Below are 21,625 nucleotides of genomic sequence, written 5' to 3'. Positions count from 1 at the left end.
ACTATACTTGGCACTTGACTGTCACAAATATTTCTCGTAATCTTACTGTGTTTTCGACTGCATCACCAACATGACATCATGCTGTCCCCCTTGGAATTTCAATGTCCCCTAAATTTTACATATTTTGTCGAGGAGTACAGTAATAATTACTTCAGTTTCAGTTATTAGGCTCGCTTTGCTCACAACGACGCCAGAAACCCATAGGACTTTCGAATGAACACAAACTAATTCTGCAATTCCCCAAACGGGCGAGGACTTACCGGTATTGATTTTTTTCACGCTTTGTCAGTCCAATCAAATTTGGGTGTAGATTCTCGTTGTGGTGTTATTAGCTCTACCTTGTTAGTCAGCGTAGCCAACCTGAAAAATATTTCGGAAACACTGATAAAGGCTAAGAAGGTCGAGCTGCTTTGCTCGAGTGCAGAATCGATTGAGTTGAGTTAAGTTTATTTTTATTTCATCCGCAGAATAGGACGGAAAGATACACATGGTCATTTTCTTTTTTTTTTGCAGGACTGTAAGTATGTTATTAATTTGATAATTTACCCTGTAATCTGGTACACTTCCTCAAATATTACAAATGGCTTTATCAAAAGCTGCAAGCTTTGTCAAGTCAATTACACCAAGATGCAGGGTTTCTCCGCCTTTATTCAAATCCATGCAATGCACTCCAGTTAAAAGTGAGTATTATTGTAATTTAACTAAAAACAATTTTGATATACACCATGGTGTATAATACATAAACATGGCATTAAATGTTTGCAGCCATTTGGCACAAAAATTAATAAATTTTCTGGTAATTCTAGCAATTGTTCGGATGGGTGGAGGTGCTCCCCGAATGTTAAGAACCAGAACAAAAGACAATGCCTATGATGTTATAAAACTATTGGTAACAAAATTTACTGCAATACTTTTCAAAAGATTCTATAAGTTTCATGTTTATGACAAGTTTTAAATGTAGTTTCGCTATTGGCTGTATGGAGCTGTACCAGCTAGCCTAATTGTGGCTTACACTAACCTGTTTGTTGGGAATGCGGTTCTACACGACTATGACCCAGAGTTGTACGAACCAGAAGAAGATGAATTTTATAAGGTTTAGTTGCCACATTAAATTCTATACTCCAAATTACTTATGAGACTTCTTGTTTTAGTATCCTATTCAGCGATGGTTGGCAAAATATATTGTTGAAGATCCAAAAGTAACATACTACAAACAGATACAACAACTTGAGATTGCAATGCAGTTCGGCAGACAAGTGTAAGTTACAATTTCTACATAAATACTGGGGTTTGTAAAATGCAGTCAATCATTATAAACTGTCTTGTGCATGGTTACAAAACTATAACAGTTCTTCTTCGGTAACAGTTTCTACTTCTTATAACAGTCCTACTGCTTAGAATATCACATTGTGTGAAATGTGGAAAAACAAGACTACATTAGACCAGATTATAGTGTTATTTCAATTACAAAACCTCAGCCAACCCGAATCGCTCTAACCATCAGCGCTTTGAAAAGTCCACAAACTATTTTCACAAAAGCATATTTATGTCCTATAAAACTGCCGACCTTTTGATAGCATGTGGTACCATGCAGTATTTAGTACTACCGATTCTTTATTTGTGGCTGTAAAAAGAAGCTTGTCCTATTTTTGGCACAAACAAACAAAATAAGCAGGATTTTCATGTGGTTCTCAAACTCTTTCATTATTTTTTCAAAACGGTCCCTTTGCCATTAATTCGAGGGCTCGCGGTCCTTAAGCTTAAATGTGTATTTCAGAAAACGAAAGTTGATTACAGGATTTTAGCTAGTTAATGCAAACTTGCGCATAATAATGATGCAAAGACAGCTTGTGACATCACAGACAAGACAAAAGGCATTAAGATTGTGCACAAACAATTGCATTTTTGATGGTTGTCATTCAATAAAGGCTATTGTTTAGCAATAGAGACAGTCGATTCTGAATTCTAATTTGATTTAAACTTAATTCAGTGGCACAAACTGACGCTAAATAAGGTTATAGAACTACTTTGCGGTCCCCCCAAAATTGCCTCAGGAACCCCTAAAGGACCGCGGACCCCAGTTTGAGAACCGCTGTCATAGACTGTACTGACTTAAATTATTTTTTTCCAGTTAAACTTGCATGAAATAAACTATTGAGATGTAACTGAAACAAAAAATATCCTGAATTTAGGCGATTTACAACAGAAGTCTTCCAGCTTCAAAAATTGGAGGATGAAGGCATGATTCCATTCTTTGACCACCCTGTTGTTAGTAGAGATTTGCGTGATGAATTAGATGCTTGGGCAAACCAAAATAACTTTGCCGAACGACCCTCTGAACGTTAGCTTGTGTGTTTTATGTGTTTGGTTGATAATAAAATTAAGATTATTCTGTTCTTGTGATTTCTCAATGATAACAAAAACACAGGCATTTTACTGGTACAAAAATTTGAAAGAATAAAAATATATACTTTATATTTGCAAGATAAAAATCACAGTTTGGTAGATAGTGAAGCACTAGTAACAGTAATAATGCACAGTGTGATAAGAAAACAGATTTAGTAAGGCAACTACCAATCCTCATTTTCTTCTATGTACAAAACAGTTCTATGTTGTATCTTTAATCCTTGCAATGTTGCCCCCAATTCTGACAACAGTTTTTTGGGAATGGTGTCCATGCGAAACACATTGCACTGTGATACAGGTATAATTGGATATTGGGTATGAGCATATACCAGTATTTCCTGTAATGTAGTGTTGGGAAGAAATCTTCTCTCTTTTCGGGTCCCATCAGGTAATTTTAATGCAATCAGTAGACTCTCTTCATTGGGACCAGGTTCACGAGGCACTCTTGGCTTCTCTGGTCGTGAAGCTCCACTGGAGGCAAAAACAGATTTTGTCTGGTATACTTTTGCCCTTTTTCTGTCAAATTCTACCCCTTTAGAAACTTTTCGTTTGTAACCGCCATTGGGTGGAGTTTTTGTTTTGGGCCCCATGCGTTGCAGTGCACTGTCCAATATCATCTGCTGGGCTTTTTCAGTGAGAAGGTCAACTTCATTTTCAGCAGGACTTCCAGGCTGCATAGAACCACCAGTATGAGATACATCAGTGTGTGAATTCAATGCAGGAGGTGAGATTGCAGGAAGTATATGATATTTGGACAGAGAAGAAGTTGGTCGATCTATTGCTGGAAACTTAACTTCCTCCTGAATTTCACCTTGTGCTAATATATCTACAAGTAAAATCAATTTGAATAAAACAAAGGGTAACATAGCACATATTTCCACATCACAATACAATGTGGTCTATTTTGAACAAAGGTATTTATTCACTACACTTCAGTGGGTTCAATGTTTGCCAACAGTTTATATTAAACCTTGTTTCTGCAGGCAGAAACTTATAGGTTCCAACTTTCCACACATACGATGGTTTTCGTTGTGCAATATAAGATGAACCTGGTAGGTTGCGTAACCATTTTGCCAAGCTTTGAAGTTGATTAACCGGATTATGCAGTTAGTGTGTTTAAAAAGTAACAGATTTGACAATCCCTATTGAATTTAACGCATTATACAACTAACTGGATTTATCTGTAAAGAAAAAACATGTGAAAGCTTGGTGCAGCGTGGCCTGTAGAGTGAAACACCACAATTACATTCCTTACCGTTGCGCATTCTTTACCTTGCTTGTTTAAAATTGGCCCTATTGCAGGGGTGAAAATTGAACTGATAGGAATAAAAAAGAAAAACAACCATCAACCCGCATAGTGACATATTCTAAGTTCCATGCCAATACATAAACACAAATTATGTCTAAGTTACCTGGTCTTGCAGAACTGCTTTGGGTGGTTTTAGCTTCAGCGGAACCTTTTAAGTTAAAATTCTGATTTGTTTTGGAGCAAGCAGCTGGATTTCTTAATGAGGTAGCAGTTTCTGAATGTTGATATGCTAGACTTGTTGAGCCAGGACCATTATGCTGAGCTTGTGGCCCACTTCTGGAGAATCTTAACACAACAAGAAAGTGTTATGATTTGTGCCCTACTTACATCAGCCATTAAAATAAGTACCGTTTTAGTAATTAGGTGTGTACAGTAAATGTCTTGCTGTTCAAAAATCAAAATTATGGTTGTTTGGTAGAAATCAACTTACACAGATGTTGTTGAAGTGCTGGATTTTCTTTCACCTCGGTCCACTACGGGATGTGTGGTCCTGGAATGGCCTTTTGCTGACTTCGGCCGTGCAGGTTTATGCATAGCTACAACCTATTTCAGTTACACTTGAAAAACAAAAGAAGATATAATTCGAAAGAGATTCCTGTACATTCTAGTCAAAACACAGAAAACCTACATGACAAAAAGTGTAATTATAGCAAGTTGGCTATTAACAATACATTTCTCTGTATGAAATAGTTTATATTACTTTTATGAATAATTTTTAAACACACCGAACACAAATATCTTTCCCCATCATGTTTCACCCATGCAAAACTAACATTGAGGGCAGCCATTTTACTCAACTTCAACCAATATACAGAAAAAGACATGTTAACAGTTATAAGATTGTCAACAAAATGCTACAGCGATATAAAAGCCATACTAACAATAACAAAACTTTGAATCTAACTAGAACTACTTGTTATAGACACGTTGCAAAAGTTTTCAAAGTCCTGTCTTATGCGTTCCCTTAATCTGGTACGCTGTGCATTAATTTCTGACCGATTGCGCTCAAATTCCAGTATTTCCTCTTGTGTTAAACCAGCAAGGCTTGTTTCCTCACAGTCACCATCCAAAGAGTGGTCACATTTTTCATCTTGCTTGAACAGGTTTAACAGGCAGCTAAACTCTGTATGTGATGGGCATTTGTCTGTACTACAGTTTACGTCAACAATGTCATCAGCTGTTTGCAAGTTTTCCTCTGTCTCTAGTTCTTCCAATGCATCACACTTCTGCCCTTTCCTTCTTTTTTGCTGGCGTCGTCTTTTGAGCCTCTTTTTCTGCAGTTTACTTTCTTTTTCTCTGTCAGCTTCTTCTATCTCTTTGCAGAGGGCCTCCATCTGGCCATAGCCAGCCTTTAGTTCAAACATGCTTTCAAAGTTCTGTCGTGCAGCTTCAATTGATAAAAACAACAATGTAAGCCAGGACTGTTCCATTGTCAGTTTTACATGCCACACACGGTGTAGTCTCTGATGTAAATACAATGCCAAACAGGTGCAGACCTCCTCCTGGGCAATATCAATTGTTTTTGCATGCCTCTCTCTGTCGCCACCACCCATTTCTGCATCTGCTTGAGTTAGGCTGTGTATAATAAAAGACCTCTCACAGCAAACATGGACATGTTTCACAGTTTCAGCTGTCTGGTTATCATTTTTTAATGTGGAATGGGAACAAAACTGGAAGCCTTCATAGATGGCTGAACAATATCCAGGTTCAACAGTTCCATCAATTTCATGTGTGAGTATGTTTAATGCCTTCATAACATTGGACTTGCATTCACAACAAAACCGATGCTTTTTAAGGTAATGTTCCATTGTGTCCATGATACCCTTTAAATCTAAACATGATACTGCTTTCTGACATTCATTACACATCCCATCCCACACATCAAGGATTGATGAAGTGCACCACTTTGGAAGATTTTGCTTGTTGCCAGTGGGTAGATCATTTGGTTTTTGTAGCTTTAAAGAATGAAAAATACACCTTTTGTTGCGCTTGTTGCTTTGAAATGATGTTACTACTTCATAGAGCTGTTTTTTAACATCATTGAACAAGTAGAATAACTTTTGGGGGTTATTGGCATACATGGGATCTATCACAATTGTCCCTGATGAGTTTATTTTTATGCAATCAAATACAGAATTATTTAGGTTCTGCACTTGTTGGAAGAGCTGCTCCACACCTCTTCTGCATCCTACACATGGAACAAACTGTGCCAGACATGCAAACAGGTATTTATCTTGAATGGAGCAGGCCTGTGTTATTTCCTCATCATTGAGAGCCTCAAATTTTTTTCTAAATGTTTCGAAGCTGCAACTTTTGGTGCTAAACTTTGGTCCAGCAGACTTCTTCGAAACCAAATCTTCAAACTGGATAATCATAGTTAACCCATCTTCAACATGCATAGGTGCTTGCAGAGGTGCAAGGTTAAATTTTTTGTCTTTTTTTCTTGTTCCAACCAACTGTGCCTTTTCAAATAGAACTGGATCCATCGTAACAACATTCATTTCCAATTCTTAATACTCTTTGCCTGATCCATTAAATATAAAACAATTCTCTAAATGTATTTTGGAAATACATCAAGAAATAATCTATGTTATACGCACAATCATTAGGTTAGTTTGCTTAACAAAACAGAAAACTCGAATTTGTACTGCTAATTGGCTAATGGAGACAGTGGATGACAAAGATCATTTTTTATTTCAAACCAAACATTTATCACAAGTTCACAACACACTTTTAGGCAATAGAACAGCGACGATATGGCATTTACAATGAGGATAAACTCAAAACTTTCAAGCTGTATGGTACTAAAAATCGTATAAAACCGTATGGTACCGTGCACAGTATCTCGCGTCAGACTTTGATCCCGCATGGGACAGCGCATGGTAACCGCATGTACCGCGCATGCTACGGGGCATGTTATCACACAGCAGAAAGTTGCGAAGGACTCAAATATGCTAATACGAAAATAGAAAGCGCTGTTCGGGTTAGGTGAGGGTTTGTAATAAAATTATACTAGAATCTGGTCTAATTTACCTTTGTTGGGGCTTATATTCTCATATTTCACATACTATACAGTATTTTAAGCGGAATAACATGCGGTCACTTACGATATTTAGTACCACCCATTTCAAACGAACAAATATTTTTCCCTGTCACGGCTGAGTTGGCTATCAGGAAGGTGGTACTAAATATCGTAGGGAACTACATGGTAACGTATGCAATATATGGCATTTTCTACGGTATAACGAGAATTGATTGCGTTATTACATAGTACAAAACGACAAAGTAAGTTCAGTTTGACAAAGGAACTTATCTTACGCAATCGTCGGAGATCCAATGTCCAGCTGAGCAAATCAATGCTCTCTGTCAAGTGTCAACGCAATTTAAACGTTCATTTTTCAAACAAAGAATTTAAATATGCGTTCTGGAAAAAACTGTTAAAACTATGTTTTTCGGTTTTAAAACAATTTTTTAAAAAATTCATTCAAATACCGGTCTATTTCTGTCAATAATTATGATATCTTTGAAAATATGTCGCAAAGCAACAGCACCAATCATGCGTAACGAGCAATTGAATGATTGTGTTATGTGTTATTACTGGGCTTTATAATCAGTTGTGCTAATATATTATTCTTGCATTATATTCAGTGTTGGGGTTGACGGACGAAGACTAGCAAATGCTACCTGGTTGACATGCCTTTAATAAACAAAATCTTTTTGCACCTTGCAAAGGATGTGAATAGGATTTTGTACTCGTCGCGCGCAAGGTTGTAACCTTATTATACATGCCCATGCATTTCTAAACAGTTTAACACAAATATAAATACATTGTAGAGCACTTCTGGGACATCAACTTTCTTTCAATTCCATTGTTCGAACGTTACATGTTTCAACACGCCAACATGGATTGGAGGAGTTTTTTGACAACCCAAAAACCTTTGGCAAACGTAAAATAACAAAGATCGGTTCACCATGGACAAAAGATCAACTAAGGCGAAAAAGTCTCCTTGATCTGCACAAGCTATGGTTTGACGTTTTTTAAATGTATGTTTTTAAATATTCTAACCATGAAACAGGTATTCTACTGTTACAGGTTTGTGCTGCTAAAAGAAAGAAATATGCTTCTGACCTTGGAAAACATATGTCGCGAAACAGATGAGCCCATGCCAGGAGAGGAGAGGCTGGAAAAGGTTTTGTGGGAACTGAGCATTTTTGTTGTCAGTTTTGTAACTTGCAAATGTTTTCAAGGTTGCAGAATCTATGAGCAATCTTCGAGATATAATAACAGAAAGGGAAACAGCCAAAAATATGTTATTAAAAGGAACCCCAGATGGAGTGCCTGGTTTGTACACAAGAAGTTTTAAAAAATGCATTTTCTGTATGAATTGCTTTTTTTAGGTGAGTGGAGAAAAAGCTCACTAGGTGATTCCTACTATTACACCTATAAGGAGCATCTCATACCACAAGAGTTGCAAAAGAAACAAGATGATGACAAACCAGTTGACATAGCCCACTTTGACGAGCTACTAGAAGAATGGCATCTGTGAGTATTTTGTGAATTGCTGCTGTCTGACATAGAACAGACCATTTTTAAGAATGTATATTCAACTTTTAGGCGGCGTGAAGAAAGGAGGATCAAGTTAGAAAAATCATATTACTATAGAATTGAATTAAAATGGAATTTAATACGGAAACGAAACCCATCGTTCCCCAAGTCCCCGCCAACATGGTTCAGAAAGCAGTTTCGGACAACTTGGAAATATGGAATGCATCCAGACCTGCCAATAATGCTCCCTTACCGTGACAGCCGGTTTATTAACAATAAGCCACTAAAGGGATACAGATGAAATTGTTTATGATGGAATGGTTATAAATCAAGCACCGAGCAAAACTGAACTTAAACCAAGAGGAACTTTTATTTCACAGTGAAACATACAGCACATATTACGAAACTGGCAGTTGTGTTGCACAATGTTATCAGGAATCATGTGCGTCCGATACAATAAAATTAAACTTTTAAGATATCCATATTTTTTACTAGAATTCCAGATTCATCAGAATCACTCGGTGATGACTGCTGAGTAGTGTTTTTCTTTCTTTCATCACTCCTTTTCTTACGCTCTTTCCTTGCCAACTCCTTTCGATTTTTGTTGCTGACCTAAAACAGCATAAAGCGAATACTTCATTTATTCAAAAATGTCAGTCAAACAGTAACTCACTGTTTGTGGGTTAAAACTTAACATCATTTACACTAGGCTCATATGTAACCCCTTGCATTTTTTGAACAGTAACTGAAAGTGATACCCTTTTTTGTGGTTGACCAATGTTGCTTTTCTTTTTGCTGGTATCCCGGGAATGACTTGGTATATTGTTACTTCCAAAGAGTCTAGCACCAGTGCCATTAGAATCCCACAGCTGAGCAGGTTTTGATGAATTACTGTTGGCCGAATGTCTTGAATGTTGTGAATCTTCATCTGTTTGTTTTTTACAAAATTAGACATTCAGAATGCATTCTTAAACTGAATATTTCAAGAAAAAAACCTGAAGTGTCAGCTTGCATAAACTGCAACACCATTCCAATTGTGAGATCTACGTCTGAATTCCAATCTTCTAACAGTTGTTGAATGAGAGAAAGATCCTACAAAAGAATGTTTGACCAAGAAACAAGTGTGAAAATTATATTGCCACTATTGTTGTGTGCGGTGTTAACCCTTAAAAATGAAGTATATGCATATATATGAAAGCTTAACTAAACTATCACATTTCACAGACTTTGGTCAGACTGCATTCCCATTTAGGACACCACTTTGAATGTAGTGTCGAAAAAACACAAAACATAGGAATTGGTAAAAGGTAATAATTAATAGCCACCTAACAAAAAAGTTGTTACTACCTGACAACCAGTAACATTGGAAATATGAGCAACCATTTTATGAGATACAGCACCAGGAGAAGCTTGCTTTTTTCTAGACTCCCTCTTGCTGGACTTGCCCTTGTTTTCAGTTTTTGTCTAAACAATAACAAGCCTCAATCCAAAAGAATTCTATGAATATACTTTTCACCCACAGTTAACTTTATATTGGTTGGATTGTCTGAAATGTCTGTTAGCTTTCGCACACTTGAATAGTGGTCTCCATTGTGGTAGGCAATATGAATTTGTGGTGCATTTTGACGGTCGCTACCAGTTATCTACAAAACAAATTTTGTCTTCAGAAGTATAAACAAAATCCATGATAGTGGAACTATTATAGTTAGAGGAAGTAAGTTGCCATACATAATTCTTACAGATCGTTCTTTCAGTCCTTCTGCTGATTGCCTAATACACATGTACTTCTGGAAGTGGAAACTAACATGTTAAAATGTCAAAAAAATAATGTCACTCCTTACGTTAGAAAAAAACAAAAAAATCACCATTTAACAACACACATAATAGCATGACAAGAAGATTTTTTTGTATAACTTACTGTCCACATTGGTGTATTCAGCTGATGAATCACTACATTTACATTGTTGTTCCTGGCAAAGGCAACAATGGCATCATTTCCAGCATAGGTTCCATCTTGTCTAAGCTTTCTAACTATAAAAGTTTTATATGAGTATTCACAATTGCAGTTGTTCATTGTTTTACTGATACAGTCAATAAAACAAACCATGATTATCAAAAGTGCAGTCATCTTCAACAAACGGTTCAAAGTCATTGCGGTGTTCAACCATGTATCTCACAGTTTGTTCCCTGTGATACAGGTGTCGCGAAGAATGTCCATCAATTTGATCACCAAGGGCACGAAACAGGCAATTTCTAAACCAAACATTGTTTCTATGATTTATAAGGAAATGTTCTAAAGGCTTTAGTTTCGTCAGCAGGAGAAACTAAACATTTGTCAAAATCATTTCACTTGCCCATCTGCAGAAATGTCTCTTAACTTGAGTCCTATTGTGGCGAGCTGATTTGAAAATCCAGCAAAATTCTCATCATCAAGAAGATATGAAGAACTTATCTAGAACACAAACAGTGAATTATGTGTTTTTGAAAATGAATAAAGTAATAAACAACGTAAAGTAAATCCTTCCACCTGTGTTGTGTTAACTACTCATAGCCCATTTATGGTTTACTGACATAAAAACCTTATTATGGTATAAAATGCAAAAAAACAGCATTAAACGGTTTAGATTTTTTACATAACCTATGTTATACACCAGTGTTTCCCAACCTGTGGGTCCAGACTCAAAGTTAAGTTGTACTTCCCAAGGGTTTACATTGTTGCCCAATATATAATAATTTTACCACGGCATGATAATGGTTTTGTTTGTGACATCAAAAGTTGCATCCCAGTTCACTGTTGATTGTTGTCTGGCTGATACCAGCTCTAAAGTTAGGCTAAATGGAAATGTTCGGTCGAAAAAACAAACAAATATTTGTTTGATTTTTTATTTTCTAAACTGGCATAGTAATTTTTGAAAAGTGTTACTGATTTACAGACAAAAATACAACCGAAATAGTAAGAAACCATATACCAGGGCCAGGAGAAACCACAAAACAAAAATTAAGGATTTGGGTTGCAAAGAAAAAAAGTTGGGAACCATTGTTATATACAACACTAACAATAGCAACAAATATGCTGAATATTCAGTCCTATACTCAAGACATCAAACTTTCTGTAAGCTAAATATAAAAACATTTTTTACAAATCACCTCTTTTTGTTTTCTGTTGTTTTGATGTGCTTTTCTAATAGACCGCTCTTCTCGCTTACGGTTGTTTTTGTTTTCTTTTCCAGCCATAGTTTATATGCTACATTAGGAATAATACAGTCAGCCAAACACTTATCCTGAGATATATGAATACAATTAGTACTGCTGCAAGTGCAAGCCTGCAAAAGCTACCGTATTTCAAACTAAAAATTGGCTAGGTCAATCAGCAATCGTTGTATTTTGTAAATTCTAGTGTAATAGTGGGAGTAAACCTTAGAAAAAACTTTATAGATAAAAATAAAACAACTCATACAGTCATATATACTCATATACAGACAGTCACTTCATGACTAATTAAAAGTCTTTTAGAACAGAACGAATCAATTTGAATAACACATCACCAGTAAACACTTCCCCTGGTAGAAAATGAAGCAACGATTTCTATAAATTGTATCCACGATGTCCACAAGACTTGTTAAATGTGTACATTTCATGTTTCCTAGGGACTCTTGTTTAATGTTGTTGCACTTCTCAGTTCTTATGTCGTAAGTGCAGTGACGTCACAATGCGTCAGAATGAAGGTGTAATCATAGATATTATATTACAATCATAGATATTATAATATCATGGTGTTGTGTTCCGTCGTGCTATATTCAATTTTTTTACATTTTTGCCACTTAAAATACATATGTAATAGAAATATACGAGAACTGGCAAGACAAATATGTTTTTTTCTTTTTTCCTATTCCCTTGAGGTCGTTTCGCCAATATCGCCAACTGGCAGTGGTGACGGGCTGCTGCCTGCAATTAACTTCTCAGTCTTTCGTTGACAGATTGAATAGACAACATTTTTTTAGTCTACAAGCAACGCAGAATGTCCAAGTCTGTAATTTTAAGTGGAGGGCCCCCATGGGGGTTTAGGATTACAGGTGGAGCAGACGAAAATCAGAATATAGTGGTAACACGGGTAAGATATGTTACCAATTTCAGGTGAATTATAAGAGGACACGTAGCCAACTATTTCTTTTTTTTCAGGTGACGCCTGGCTCACCAGCAGCCAAAGCAGGGTTACGAAGCCGAGACATTCTTCTAGCGATAAATAGTTCAATGCTGAAAGATGCGACCAGAAGTGAGGCCGAGGCGTTAATCAGAACTTCTCCGCCTGGAAAACTTGATTTAGTTATTAAACTGTACGTCGCAAATAAATAGGTTTCGGTAAGGAAGCGGTTGAATTAACGTCATAACCTAAACTGCTTGTTTTTAAAGAGCTACTGCATGGGACGCGAAACCAGGACGTATGAAAGCCGCTGATCCAACCTGGGTGGAATTAGCCAAAACACTTGAACAGCCTCGACCAATTGGCCAAACAGGTAGGTTTGTTTATCGGTCTATTTATTTTTACGCCACTTGAATTAAAAACACCCTTTTTTGAGCAGGAGCCGAAGGTTCACTTGTAACCCAGGGGACATCATTTGTTAGTGCTCAACCAAAACCTAACGTTGCTCCGCCAGAACACGACATTCTTGAACCACGAAGGTTTATGCCAAAAAGTAAAGACGGATTGGTTTGCAATTATTGCACCAAGCCAATAGAGTGAGTTCTCCACGGTTTGTCCGTTACACTCAGTGGGATTCAAATTGTTTGTCAAATGTTTGTCTTTCACAAAGTCTAAGTCCACTGTTACAAAAAGTCCATTGACAGTAACCAGTAATGCTAACCGCTGATACGGTGTAGCTGCAGCGCGCTATCCATCAATTGCGCCCGACACTTTTCTTGAGGTCCATAATGTTTTAACGTTGTGCAGCTTTTTCCGGCTTGGTGTTTGATTTAGCGCAATTGTGTTACTATGTTGTCATTCACCAAGCGAAATAAACTCAACTCATATCATAAAATTTCGTGAGACAGAACCCGTGCGAACCGGCTATATCCCACCACTGGGTTACACTACACTGTTTCAATTTGTCATGTGTTGGCAGTGGGGAATATTCGATAGTACAAGGACTGAACTTTCACAAGACCTGCTTCATATGTGCTGCTCCGAATTGCCAGGGGAGCTTGGATGTTGGTTTTATTGTGGATGGTGGAAAGGCGTACTGCGTTCCCTGCCACAATAAGTATTTCTCGCAGCCCTGTATGAAATGCAACAAACCAATCTTTAGCGTAAGTATAGACACGTTAAAATCACAGTAGCTTCCAAGTTCTTACATAAATATCACCAAACATTATATTTTGATGTCAATTAATCTTTGTTAACCAGCGATTGAAGTTAGTGCAGTTACCATAAGTTACACTTACGTTGGATAAACTTATCACAGCACACTTTTTGACGTCAACAAATTTTACCCGCAGGAAGTTTTTCGGGCTTTGAACTGTCAGTGGCATCTGGAATGTTTCACCTGTCAAGAGTGTCACGCGCCGATATACGACGGCGTTTTCCACATGGAGCAAGGCAAAATCTACTGTGACACAGGTGCATAGAGTTAAAAGTTGCTGCTAGTTGTTGTTGAGGCCTACCATACAACCGAAGCGTTGTTTTCTTTTAAACAAGGGCGACTAGAATGCACTTTTTGATACTTTAGTGTTTTTATGTATTTCAAGATCACAACCGTCTGTTTTCGGTCACATGCTTTGCTTGTAACAATCTGATTGGCCCTGGTGACAAGGAACTCAAGGCTATTGGCGAGAAGTGGCACGACCGATGTTTTAACTGCCAGGTTAATTCAAAACACATACAAAAACTACATGTTATTGTTATCAATACTGTGGTATCTCATGTTCATATACTACAAACGGATATTGTCTGTGGTGGGGTTCACCCGGTCTCAAGAAATTTACGAGTTTAGCGAACCGGTTGCGTTACTGGTATCTGTCAATGGACTTTTTGAACAGAACCGGCTGAACAATATGACTCTTGTGAGAAAACCGGCTGACAAAAAATTTGAATCCCACCACTGAATATTGTTAATCATCATAAAACACATAACGTTTATACCAAACCTAAAGGACATCAAAACTATATGAATGTTAATTGCGATCTCTATTATACAGAAATGCCGAAGGAACCTGAATGGCAAGCGATTTGTGAGACGCAACAACTTTCCCATGTGTCACAACTGCAAATAAAAGAGTCGAGTAAATTTTATCGTTTGTATTCATTGCTTCATAAACAAAGAGGTAACGGTTAGGTTCAGAGAAGAAACCTTTTCGGCGGTAAACGCAACAACAGTATAATTCAGAATTAAAAGCACAGTCCGTGCATTTATACTTACCCACAGAAATATGCTTAGCTTATATGTTTATGAACGACTGCACTTTGTTTAGATACGTAATAAAAATAGAAAACAACAAAGAAAAACATTGCACTCGGATGGTTTGGAGTGAATCACACAATGTAGCGAGTTTCGGAGATGCATAAATCATCAGACAGTACTTGAAGGCAAACTGTAGAGGACACAATGTAAGAAAAACGAATGAAGAAAGTCAAGCAAAGCACAGGGATTCTTTTGACAATATCACCAGGCAGATTAAAGGGTATATAGCGTATGAAAATAGCAGTTGACGCTGAAAGAAAAAGTAAGGAAAAAAATAGCAAAAAATATTTGACCTTATAATAAAAAAATAGAGATTTAATCACACCAAGCCTGGAGATGATGCTTCCAGCTCACAGAAAAGACTCTGTGGCCGTAACACTTTCGGGGTCAGTACGCTATCAGAGACTTCGCTTATAGAGGCGTCGGGATCATTAGGTAACTTCCAAGCATCAGTTGTAGATTCTTCGCCCGTCCTTACCGCTTGAGAGGTACTTGGTAGGGACGAATGTGACGAGAAAGTAGAATCCCGCTCTACAGACGCGCAAATATCTGTCCTGTGCGGGGTTGTATGGCCGGAACGTATAGGTGCCTTAGGTGAATGTGTTTCGTCGGACAGACTTGGTTGAAAGATACGGCCGGTGTACGCCAATGCAACCTGTACAATAAAATGCGGTTACGACACACAACATAGCTTTTTTGACAAACCAAGGAACTGGCAGCAGCTAAAAAAACAAATCTGTGGTACCGAAGTATACACTGAACAGTTTTATTTTAGCCGAATTTGAACTTGCCTTATCGCTGGAGTACCACCGTTTCTTCATCTGATTTAGATCGTTGAACAGTTCATCGTTTTCGTCTCGCAGTTGGGCCGCACTGTCCTTGTATTCCAACATCAGCGTCTCCAAACGATCGTTTTGCTGCATTTGTCTTTTGCTGCAAGACGCCATTCGGTGGCAAGCTGCTTCAAAGTCCACTCGCATTTGGTTCTTAACACAAAAAGGCATTGCTAAGTAGTAAACAACGAAAGCTATAACTTGAAGTTGTGTATTTTAAGAACATGTGCTTTACCATGGAAACGCCGGCCACATGCAATTCCTGTACAGTTTCTTGATGTCGGGTTTGAAGGGTTTTGTGTTCTTCCATTAGGTTGTTAAGATCGGATCGCACGACTCGTTCAAGCTGCAAAATGAAACGTCCATGCATTAAATTATGGACCCACGAAAATAAAAACTACCAATGGGCCATTAAACAATTATTAGATTGACTTTTTCTCCAATTCTACCGTTCTACTGTTTTTAGGATTTTGCGATTAGTTTCAAGTTTATCCAACATTTTTTAAGTCTTTTTGTGTGGTTTGCTTATACATACCTCTTGCAGTTCGTGAACCTGACTTTTTAATCTTATGATCTCATCATCTTTTCGGGTGTCGTTTTTGCCTTGGACAGAGCTCAGTTCGATGGCGAGCTGATTTACTTCGTCCTTAATTAAAAAACACATATTTTGTGTGTTGTATTTTTAAAAGTTTACTGTTGGTATTTAAACAGAAAATCGGACAGATCACAACAACAACAAAGGACTGTTTCATGTATTTTTATGTAGCAAATCATTTATAACTTTGTGCATTACAAAATGGTTCTACATACCTTGTGTTGAGTATCAACTTCGTCAAGACGTTTCTGGAAGTTACATTCCATCGTCTCTATTCTTTCATCTTGTTCTTGTAATTGTCTGTTTAAATAATCAACTTTTGATTCGAGTTTCAACCTCTCCGCGGATTCGTGCTCTTTTTTTGAACGATAATATCTGGAAGAGATTTAGAAGTTACATTTAGAAGTTTTTCAAGCTTTTTTTGCATTAGGGATTTTGACTTCTTACTTGATTCCTGATTTGTAGAGGCAGCAAACTGCTTGATGGATCATGCTATCCTTCATTTCGGTTTCCATGGCTTCGGACAAGATTTCCACGCTAAAGGAATCGTCTGAAAAAGCAATGAAAGTTTTGCTTCAGACCATTTCTATAGACAATTTTATAGCTATGTTACCAGGTGCTTACCCAAATTGACACCAAGGTCCTTCAAAACCTGATCAGGGTCTTCAATACCGTCTTCTTTCCAAATTGAATGCAAATTCTCGACATCAACATACCTGGATAAAACGAACACCTAATTTTATTTTTTTATACCATTTCATGCGATGATGTATTTTAAAGAAAAAAACGTACCTTCCATTTTCGCCTGTGAGAAAATAGAAAGGTGACTCTTCAACGCGGCGCCGGCTCATTGGGTGGTAATGCGGAAGTGCGACAGTTTTGTTCGAACGTCGCCGGTTTCGTGAGGTAGTGTGGTTGGTTCTTCTTCTGCGACGATAATTGGGAACTCCTTCGTAACTGCGGACGTCAAATTCGTCTGTTTGACCTTCCAAGGAAAGTCTTCCAGTAGAAGATGAAAAACTGCTGTAATCTACAATACAGTACAAAATATGTTGTTGAATTTGCTTTGCCATTTTCGGTCTGCTAATGTCAGTTATTCGACTTAAGATACAAACTGATACAAAAGTTTAAACTTTACCTGTATTGGACGGAGATGAACTGAACAATTGACCGTTGGCGTGAGGCGTGGAAACAAATCCGCTTGTGCTACTCTGATTGACTGGCGATGGCGTCACGTGACAAGTTGTTTGTTTCGGCGTGTGCTGGCCATCGATACTGTGCGGCGTGCTATGGACGGAAGGGTGGTTGACAAAGTCATTTACAGAAAGTGTTTGAACGGCATGCATATTGCTGCTTTGTTTGTGATGCGGTGTGGAATGAAACGCGACAGTGGCTTCTTTATCGGCGACAGCATTAAGGTTTTCACTTGGCACCACCGGAGACATTGACTCGCCGAGAAAAGCTGACATTTGCCTGGCGAAATCAGCAAAGCTAATCAAGCCATCTCCATCATTGTCGAGTATGTCAAAAAGTTGTTTAACATCGCCACCAGAACTGGTCAGGGAAAGGGCATGATAGAGGGATTGTAACTGAGCAACGTCAATATTTTTCTCCAAATCGCCAATAACTTGTTGCCAAATTGCACCAAGAGCCTCTTGTGCTTCAGCGCTGCTCGATTGGTTGACGGGATTGTTGTCGTTCGAGCTAGTGTCGTCCATGGGCACAACATCCATATCTGGATTTGTCCTGTTTAAATTATCCCAAATTTTAGGTGCCGGATGCAAATCTTACAGCTATTTTTAGTGCGTTTTTTTTCAAACTCAGAAAACGGGTTTTAAAAAGCACACCCACATTGGTGACATCAGATAGTAGAACAAGTCATTATATTATGATGAGTCATGTCTTTGAGGCAGATATTAGGCACAATTTGTAGTACTTTGCATTTATATCATAATCAACTTACCAGTCAGCGCCGTCGCCCTCCCCAACGAACTCTTCAACCGTGACGCGCGATGATGGGGTCACCGGAGTGGAACCTAAAGTGTTCACGTCATCATCCCGTAAGTCCGTTCGATCGATTACGGATTTTCTTGAACTGTTCATATCGGAGTACTCGTACCTGAGAAATACAAACACATAACTCGAAGCGTGGCCGTTGTCAAGGCGAAACCCAGCCTGTGACTTTGTAAATATTGTGCTGTTTGCCTACGAATAAATGATTATCATTGAACCGTTATACCACAAAGCGTTGTCATGTGCGTTGGAATTTGGCTAAAAGCGCCTAGCTGCATAGCTAACTTTAAATCCATCTTACAAGGTCAAACAAATTCGACGGGTCAATAGAGTCTGTACATTTTAAGCATCGACTACTCAACATTTCCCATCGAACTGTCAGTCGCAACGTGGAGACAACAAAAAAGGCCATAAATCAACAACCACAACATCACACAAGACTTTAATTGCTGCCATGACGTGTAAATCCAACTGCAGTCCGCCAATTAGATGGCGTTGTTGCCTTGCAAGCACACTAGAACAAACACTACATACCGGTGTTGCTTCCTGCTCAACAATTCCGTATCCGGCAAAGTCCTACGGCCGTATTTGCGTTGCTTGTGCGCACTGTACGACTTCCTTGCAGAATGTTTCGTTTCAGGCTGTATACGACTGTCGTCCTTCGTTTTACTATCGCTCGTCTGATGAAAATCGATCACCAGCCAATCGGGCTCTTCGACGTGCTCACCAAAGCTCTTGTCCGATTTCGATTTTGTTTTGTAACTTTCACAAGTAATCTGTTCTTGGTCCGAAACCTCGTTTCCATTCATATCATTGTCATGGTGTTCGCCTTTTTTGGCACTGGACGATTTTTCGGTAACGCAGGCTGCTTCGTTTGGTGGCAGAGTTCCCGCAAGCAACTGCAGTAAACCCTCGCGAAAACGGTCGTAGGAAAGCAAAGTGCTTGACTGAAAGAGGTATTCGTACAGCAACACGTACTCATTCTGCGCGAAAAAGAATGTCGATTAGCAATGACCCACATGAGACAGCTTATACCATTTGCCCGCCAACGGACATTGTACACCCGATTAATTTTTTTACGTGTAGTTAATTAAACTAATTTGACCTTTTGATATAAATATCAACACTTGGTGATTTAAGGCGGCAAGTCAAACCCTTGACTGTCGGTTCGACAAGTTTTAGTGTCAGCTTCAAGTGGGTTCTATACAGACGTTAGAACGTGGGAATTTCGGCACATAACTGATTAATCAATGTTTCCCGCTGTGTAGTGCAAAGATTCTAAAAAAATGGTTCATATGAAAGTTTTAATCGGTATTTGTTGTATGACTTCAACACAAGCGTTTTGCCACGCGTAAAAGTGTTTTATCGCTGAGGTGTCAATCACACAAGGTGACAACCGCACCACGGGAGAGGCAGCTGTTGCCGTTGCCAAGCGAGTAGAGCCAAGTTTTTCGTAACATGGCTTCGGTGAAGTGCCAATCGATATCGGCACTCGGGCGCGACTTTTTTGTTTCATATTAAAATCATTGCTCTCGTTGCCACAATGTATAACAACGAACTATTAGAACCCGAATTCTAGCACAACATAGGTTTTGTGACCGAGATCAACAAGCAGCAACAAAAATACATTTTAATATTTCACTTCAACCAACGTTTTATGGACTCAACGCTTGTTAGGTTCCACTGTGTTAAAACACACAGCACCATAGAGGCAATTAAATTTCGTTTTACCCGAAACGGTGGCTTAGCGTAATCGGATTTCCGCGTTTATACCTCGTAGCGAAACGTACAAATTGCCATTTTATCGGTCCGCAATGAGCACCGTCTAATGCAGGGGTGTAGTAAATTCCACATCAGCCTCTGTGTGTTATTTGACGCTTATGTGAATATCGCAGTTAATTTATGAACTACTACACAAATACAGCGTACGTTGAAATATACTTGAAACTAGTTAGTTAAACGCATGTGTTTGAACAGCGTTATTTACGTTTCCTGGCCAACGCGATGGTAAACATTCGCGGGTTTGGCCCTTGAAAGACTAGCTTGGTGATTTCTGGACATAAATCTTAACGTAGAAAAACAGTAAACTTACTTCAAGTGAAAGCTGGGCACATAAGTCCTCGAACTCTGTAGTTGAAATAAGTCCCGAACCGGTGCTATCACAGGAATCAAATATAGATCGTAACAAAGTATCGTAATCTGGATTGCCTTCCATTGTGATCAACTCCACACACGTTAATCCCACTCGCAAATGGCGTGATTTTCCGGCTGTCAACCAACAGATATGGACTCACGACAGTAAACTTCTTTTCAATATCGAAAGTACGAAAGAAAGTGGAGCCTTCAAACCGCAGCTCGCCACAAAAAGTCAGTCCGCAAGATATTCTATTGTTAGTTATGTCACGCTGTTCTGTGATGTAACAAAGCAAACACGGTTATTCGAGCAACGCAACGAGAGGCGTATTGTAACGGGCGCTGCGGTATGGTACAGGTTATACACAGGTGACTGCAAATTAAACGCCGTCCATGTTTTCATTCATTGCTGTACAAACATCCCTGCCCTTGCTACAACACATGTGTGTTCAATGTCAAATCGTTTTTCTTTTCTTTACTGCGAGTCTAGTAATTTGCAGGCGGTTTTTTTTTCAACTGCTTTCTTAATACTGTCAAATCCTCTTTATTTGTAAACAAATCTAATTCTATGTACAGTACTTTTCAAACTATGCACCAACTTCACAGAGAAATTACCACATATTACATGCAGACCACATATTGCATACAAAAAGAGTTGTAACTTCCACACAGTGCTGCGAAAACGATGGCCGTAGTAATCTTTGACACTGAACTTATACTTGGTAGACTGGGTCTTAACATCAGTGTAAAAAGATCTTCCTTTGCAGTTCAAAGGCCGCCGGGGCCAATCGCACCCGCACCACTGATAGTGACGCTCACTCGAAAGCGCAGATTTATTGATTGATCCGTCGCGCTCGACCCCCAACTCTCCACTGACAAGTTTGTTGTGCCGATTCGAGCAGACTTCAATTAATTGCGACGCGAGTGGCGGTGTTTCACCCCTGCTCTACTACCATAGATCAGGTCCTAACCGCTAAGAGGGAAAAAAACGTTTTGAAGATGTTTGTTCCAAGTCCAGATTATCCCCCACGCACTATTGAAGAAGAGACTTACACATTCAAATGTGGTAACAGGAAAGCTCTTGACCGACGAGTTAACTGTTTTGGTTTGAAAAAAACAACTTAGTCATCGCTGTAAAGTTATTTTCTACGTCGACACAAAGGATGTACGCATTAAACTAGATACCAGTCCTTCAATTTGTTGTAAGTTATTAACCATGAAAAGGGCGTGAGGATTAAATAATTATTAACTATGCAGGTATAGCGAAACTGATGCGAATGGAGGCATTTTGTTTTATTATAGGATGTCGTTCACGGTCCGTACGATCAAACTAGC

At 38.5% G+C, this 21,625-nt stretch overlaps 7 protein-coding genes across 9 annotated transcripts; 3 read left to right on the top strand and 4 right to left on the bottom strand.

Moving 5' to 3' along the window:
• Positions 1-489: 489 nt before the first annotated feature.
• On the top strand, positions 490-2,394 carry LOC145228894 (NADH dehydrogenase [ubiquinone] 1 beta subcomplex subunit 5, mitochondrial-like). The gene is made up of 5 exons (XM_080094110.1): positions 490-680; positions 807-889; positions 962-1,093; positions 1,152-1,258; positions 2,193-2,394. The coding sequence occupies exons 1-5, from the start codon at positions 581-583 to the stop codon at positions 2,344-2,346; spliced, it is 576 nt and encodes a 191-aa protein (XP_079950236.1). The 5' UTR covers positions 490-580; the 3' UTR covers positions 2,347-2,394.
• Positions 2,395-2,458: 64 nt separating this feature from the next.
• LOC145228881 (UBX domain-containing protein 10-like) lies at positions 2,459-4,255 on the bottom strand. Its single transcript, XM_080094092.1, has 3 exons — positions 4,146-4,255; positions 3,819-4,000; positions 2,459-3,232 (listed from the first exon to the last, which is right to left on the bottom strand). Exons 1-3 carry the CDS (start codon positions 4,247-4,249, stop codon positions 2,571-2,573), a joined length of 948 nt encoding a protein of 315 aa, XP_079950218.1. The 5' UTR covers positions 4,250-4,255; the 3' UTR covers positions 2,459-2,570.
• Positions 4,256-4,272: 17 nt separating this feature from the next.
• On the bottom strand, positions 4,273-6,431 carry LOC145228872 (gametogenetin-binding protein 2-like). Its single transcript, XM_080094082.1, has one exon. The coding sequence runs from the start codon at positions 6,214-6,216 to the stop codon at positions 4,615-4,617; it is 1,602 nt and encodes a 533-aa protein (XP_079950208.1). The 5' UTR covers positions 6,217-6,431; the 3' UTR covers positions 4,273-4,614.
• A 253-nt stretch (positions 6,432-6,684) lies between these two features.
• Positions 6,685-8,739, top strand: LOC145228883 (large ribosomal subunit protein uL29m-like). 3 transcript variants are annotated; one of them, XM_080094096.1, is made up of 7 exons: positions 6,685-6,703; positions 7,364-7,482; positions 7,550-7,741; positions 7,809-7,905; positions 7,964-8,057; positions 8,114-8,258; positions 8,331-8,739. In XM_080094096.1, exons 2-7 carry the CDS (start codon positions 7,409-7,411, stop codon positions 8,560-8,562), a joined length of 834 nt encoding a protein of 277 aa, XP_079950222.1. In that variant the 5' UTR covers positions 6,685-6,703; positions 7,364-7,408; the 3' UTR covers positions 8,563-8,739. The 3 variants fall into 3 exon arrangements, with proteins under 3 accessions (XP_079950222.1, XP_079950221.1, XP_079950223.1); XM_080094095.1 differs by lacking the exon at positions 6,685-6,703 and adding an exon at positions 6,852-6,923; XM_080094097.1 differs by lacking the exon at positions 6,685-6,703 and adding an exon at positions 6,982-7,000.
• LOC145228876 (OTU domain-containing protein 3-like) lies at positions 8,613-11,960 on the bottom strand. Its single transcript, XM_080094088.1, has 9 exons — positions 11,409-11,960; positions 10,616-10,713; positions 10,366-10,514; positions 10,180-10,292; positions 9,782-9,904; positions 9,609-9,725; positions 9,257-9,353; positions 9,020-9,189; positions 8,613-8,873 (listed from the first exon to the last, which is right to left on the bottom strand). Exons 1-9 carry the CDS (start codon positions 11,493-11,495, stop codon positions 8,724-8,726), a joined length of 1,104 nt encoding a protein of 367 aa, XP_079950214.1. The 5' UTR covers positions 11,496-11,960; the 3' UTR covers positions 8,613-8,723.
• A 239-nt stretch (positions 11,961-12,199) lies between these two features.
• On the top strand, positions 12,200-14,547 carry LOC145228878 (PDZ and LIM domain protein 7-like). Its single transcript, XM_080094090.1, has 8 exons — positions 12,200-12,372; positions 12,441-12,595; positions 12,672-12,775; positions 12,842-12,998; positions 13,382-13,565; positions 13,755-13,875; positions 14,004-14,119; positions 14,454-14,547. Exons 1-8 carry the CDS (start codon positions 12,280-12,282, stop codon positions 14,526-14,528), a joined length of 1,005 nt encoding a protein of 334 aa, XP_079950216.1. The 5' UTR covers positions 12,200-12,279; the 3' UTR covers positions 14,529-14,547.
• Positions 14,539-20,770, bottom strand: LOC145228861 (uncharacterized). Its single transcript, XM_080094068.1, has 12 exons — positions 20,250-20,770; positions 18,692-19,140; positions 18,108-18,263; positions 17,283-17,890; positions 16,937-17,174; positions 16,769-16,860; positions 16,592-16,694; positions 16,360-16,519; positions 16,085-16,195; positions 15,785-15,895; positions 15,508-15,702; positions 14,539-15,371 (listed from the first exon to the last, which is right to left on the bottom strand). Exons 1-12 carry the CDS (start codon positions 20,370-20,372, stop codon positions 15,036-15,038), a joined length of 2,682 nt encoding a protein of 893 aa, XP_079950194.1. The 5' UTR covers positions 20,373-20,770; the 3' UTR covers positions 14,539-15,035.
• Between the last annotated feature and the right edge of the window lie 855 nt (positions 20,771-21,625).

Source organism: Phallusia mammillata, chromosome 5, assembly GCF_965637545.1.
Source record: "Phallusia mammillata chromosome 5, kaPhaMamm4.hap1.1, whole genome shotgun sequence".
In the NCBI taxonomy this organism is placed as follows: domain Eukaryota; kingdom Metazoa; phylum Chordata; class Ascidiacea; order Phlebobranchia; family Ascidiidae; genus Phallusia; species Phallusia mammillata.
This window is presented reverse-complemented; position numbering and strand designations above follow the sequence as displayed.

Coding starts and splice junctions, on each gene's coding strand:
- LOC145228861 (XM_080094068.1), bottom strand. CDS start 20,372: ATGGAAGGCAATCCAGATTACGATACTTTGTTACGATCTATATTTGAT. Junction 16,695..16,768: donor GGACCTTGGTGTCAATTTGG/GTAAGCACCTGG, acceptor TTGCTTTTTCAG/ACGATTCCTTTAGCGTGGAA. Junction 16,196..16,359: donor AAGTTGATACTCAACACAAG/GTATGTAGAACC, acceptor TTTTTAATTAAG/GACGAAGTAAATCAGCTCGC.
- LOC145228894 (XM_080094110.1), top strand. CDS start 581: ATGGCTTTATCAAAAGCTGCAAGCTTTGTCAAGTCAATTACACCAAGA. Junction 1,094..1,151: donor AAGAAGATGAATTTTATAAG/GTTTAGTTGCCA, acceptor TTCTTGTTTTAG/TATCCTATTCAGCGATGGTT. Junction 1,259..2,192: donor ATGCAGTTCGGCAGACAAGT/GTAAGTTACAAT, acceptor TCCTGAATTTAG/GCGATTTACAACAGAAGTCT.
- LOC145228878 (XM_080094090.1), top strand. CDS start 12,280: ATGTCCAAGTCTGTAATTTTAAGTGGAGGGCCCCCATGGGGGTTTAGG. Junction 13,566..13,754: donor GCAACAAACCAATCTTTAGC/GTAAGTATAGAC, acceptor TTTTACCCGCAG/GAAGTTTTTCGGGCTTTGAA. Junction 14,120..14,453: donor ACCGATGTTTTAACTGCCAG/GTTAATTCAAAA, acceptor TCTATTATACAG/AAATGCCGAAGGAACCTGAA.
- LOC145228876 (XM_080094088.1), bottom strand. CDS start 11,495: ATGGCTGGAAAAGAAAACAAAAACAACCGTAAGCGAGAAGAGCGGTCT. Junction 10,714..11,408: donor ACAACAGAAAACAAAAAGAG/GTGATTTGTAAA, acceptor TTTGTGTTCTAG/ATAAGTTCTTCATATCTTCT. Junction 8,874..9,019: donor TTGGTCAACCACAAAAAAGG/GTATCACTTTCA, acceptor ATGCTGTTTTAG/GTCAGCAACAAAAATCGAAA.
- LOC145228872 (XM_080094082.1), bottom strand. CDS start 6,216: ATGAATGTTGTTACGATGGATCCAGTTCTATTTGAAAAGGCACAGTTG.
- LOC145228883 (XM_080094096.1), top strand. CDS start 7,409: ATGCCTTTAATAAACAAAATCTTTTTGCACCTTGCAAAGGATGTGAAT. Junction 7,906..7,963: donor GAGAGGAGAGGCTGGAAAAG/GTTTTGTGGGAA, acceptor AATGTTTTCAAG/GTTGCAGAATCTATGAGCAA. Junction 8,259..8,330: donor CTACTAGAAGAATGGCATCT/GTGAGTATTTTG, acceptor TTCAACTTTTAG/GCGGCGTGAAGAAAGGAGGA.
- LOC145228881 (XM_080094092.1), bottom strand. CDS start 4,249: ATGCATAAACCTGCACGGCCGAAGTCAGCAAAAGGCCATTCCAGGACC. Junction 4,001..4,145: donor AGCACTTCAACAACATCTGT/GTAAGTTGATTT, acceptor TGTTGTGTTAAG/ATTCTCCAGAAGTGGGCCAC. Junction 3,233..3,818: donor AAGCAGTTCTGCAAGACCAG/GTAACTTAGACA, acceptor TTTTACTTGTAG/ATATATTAGCACAAGGTGAA.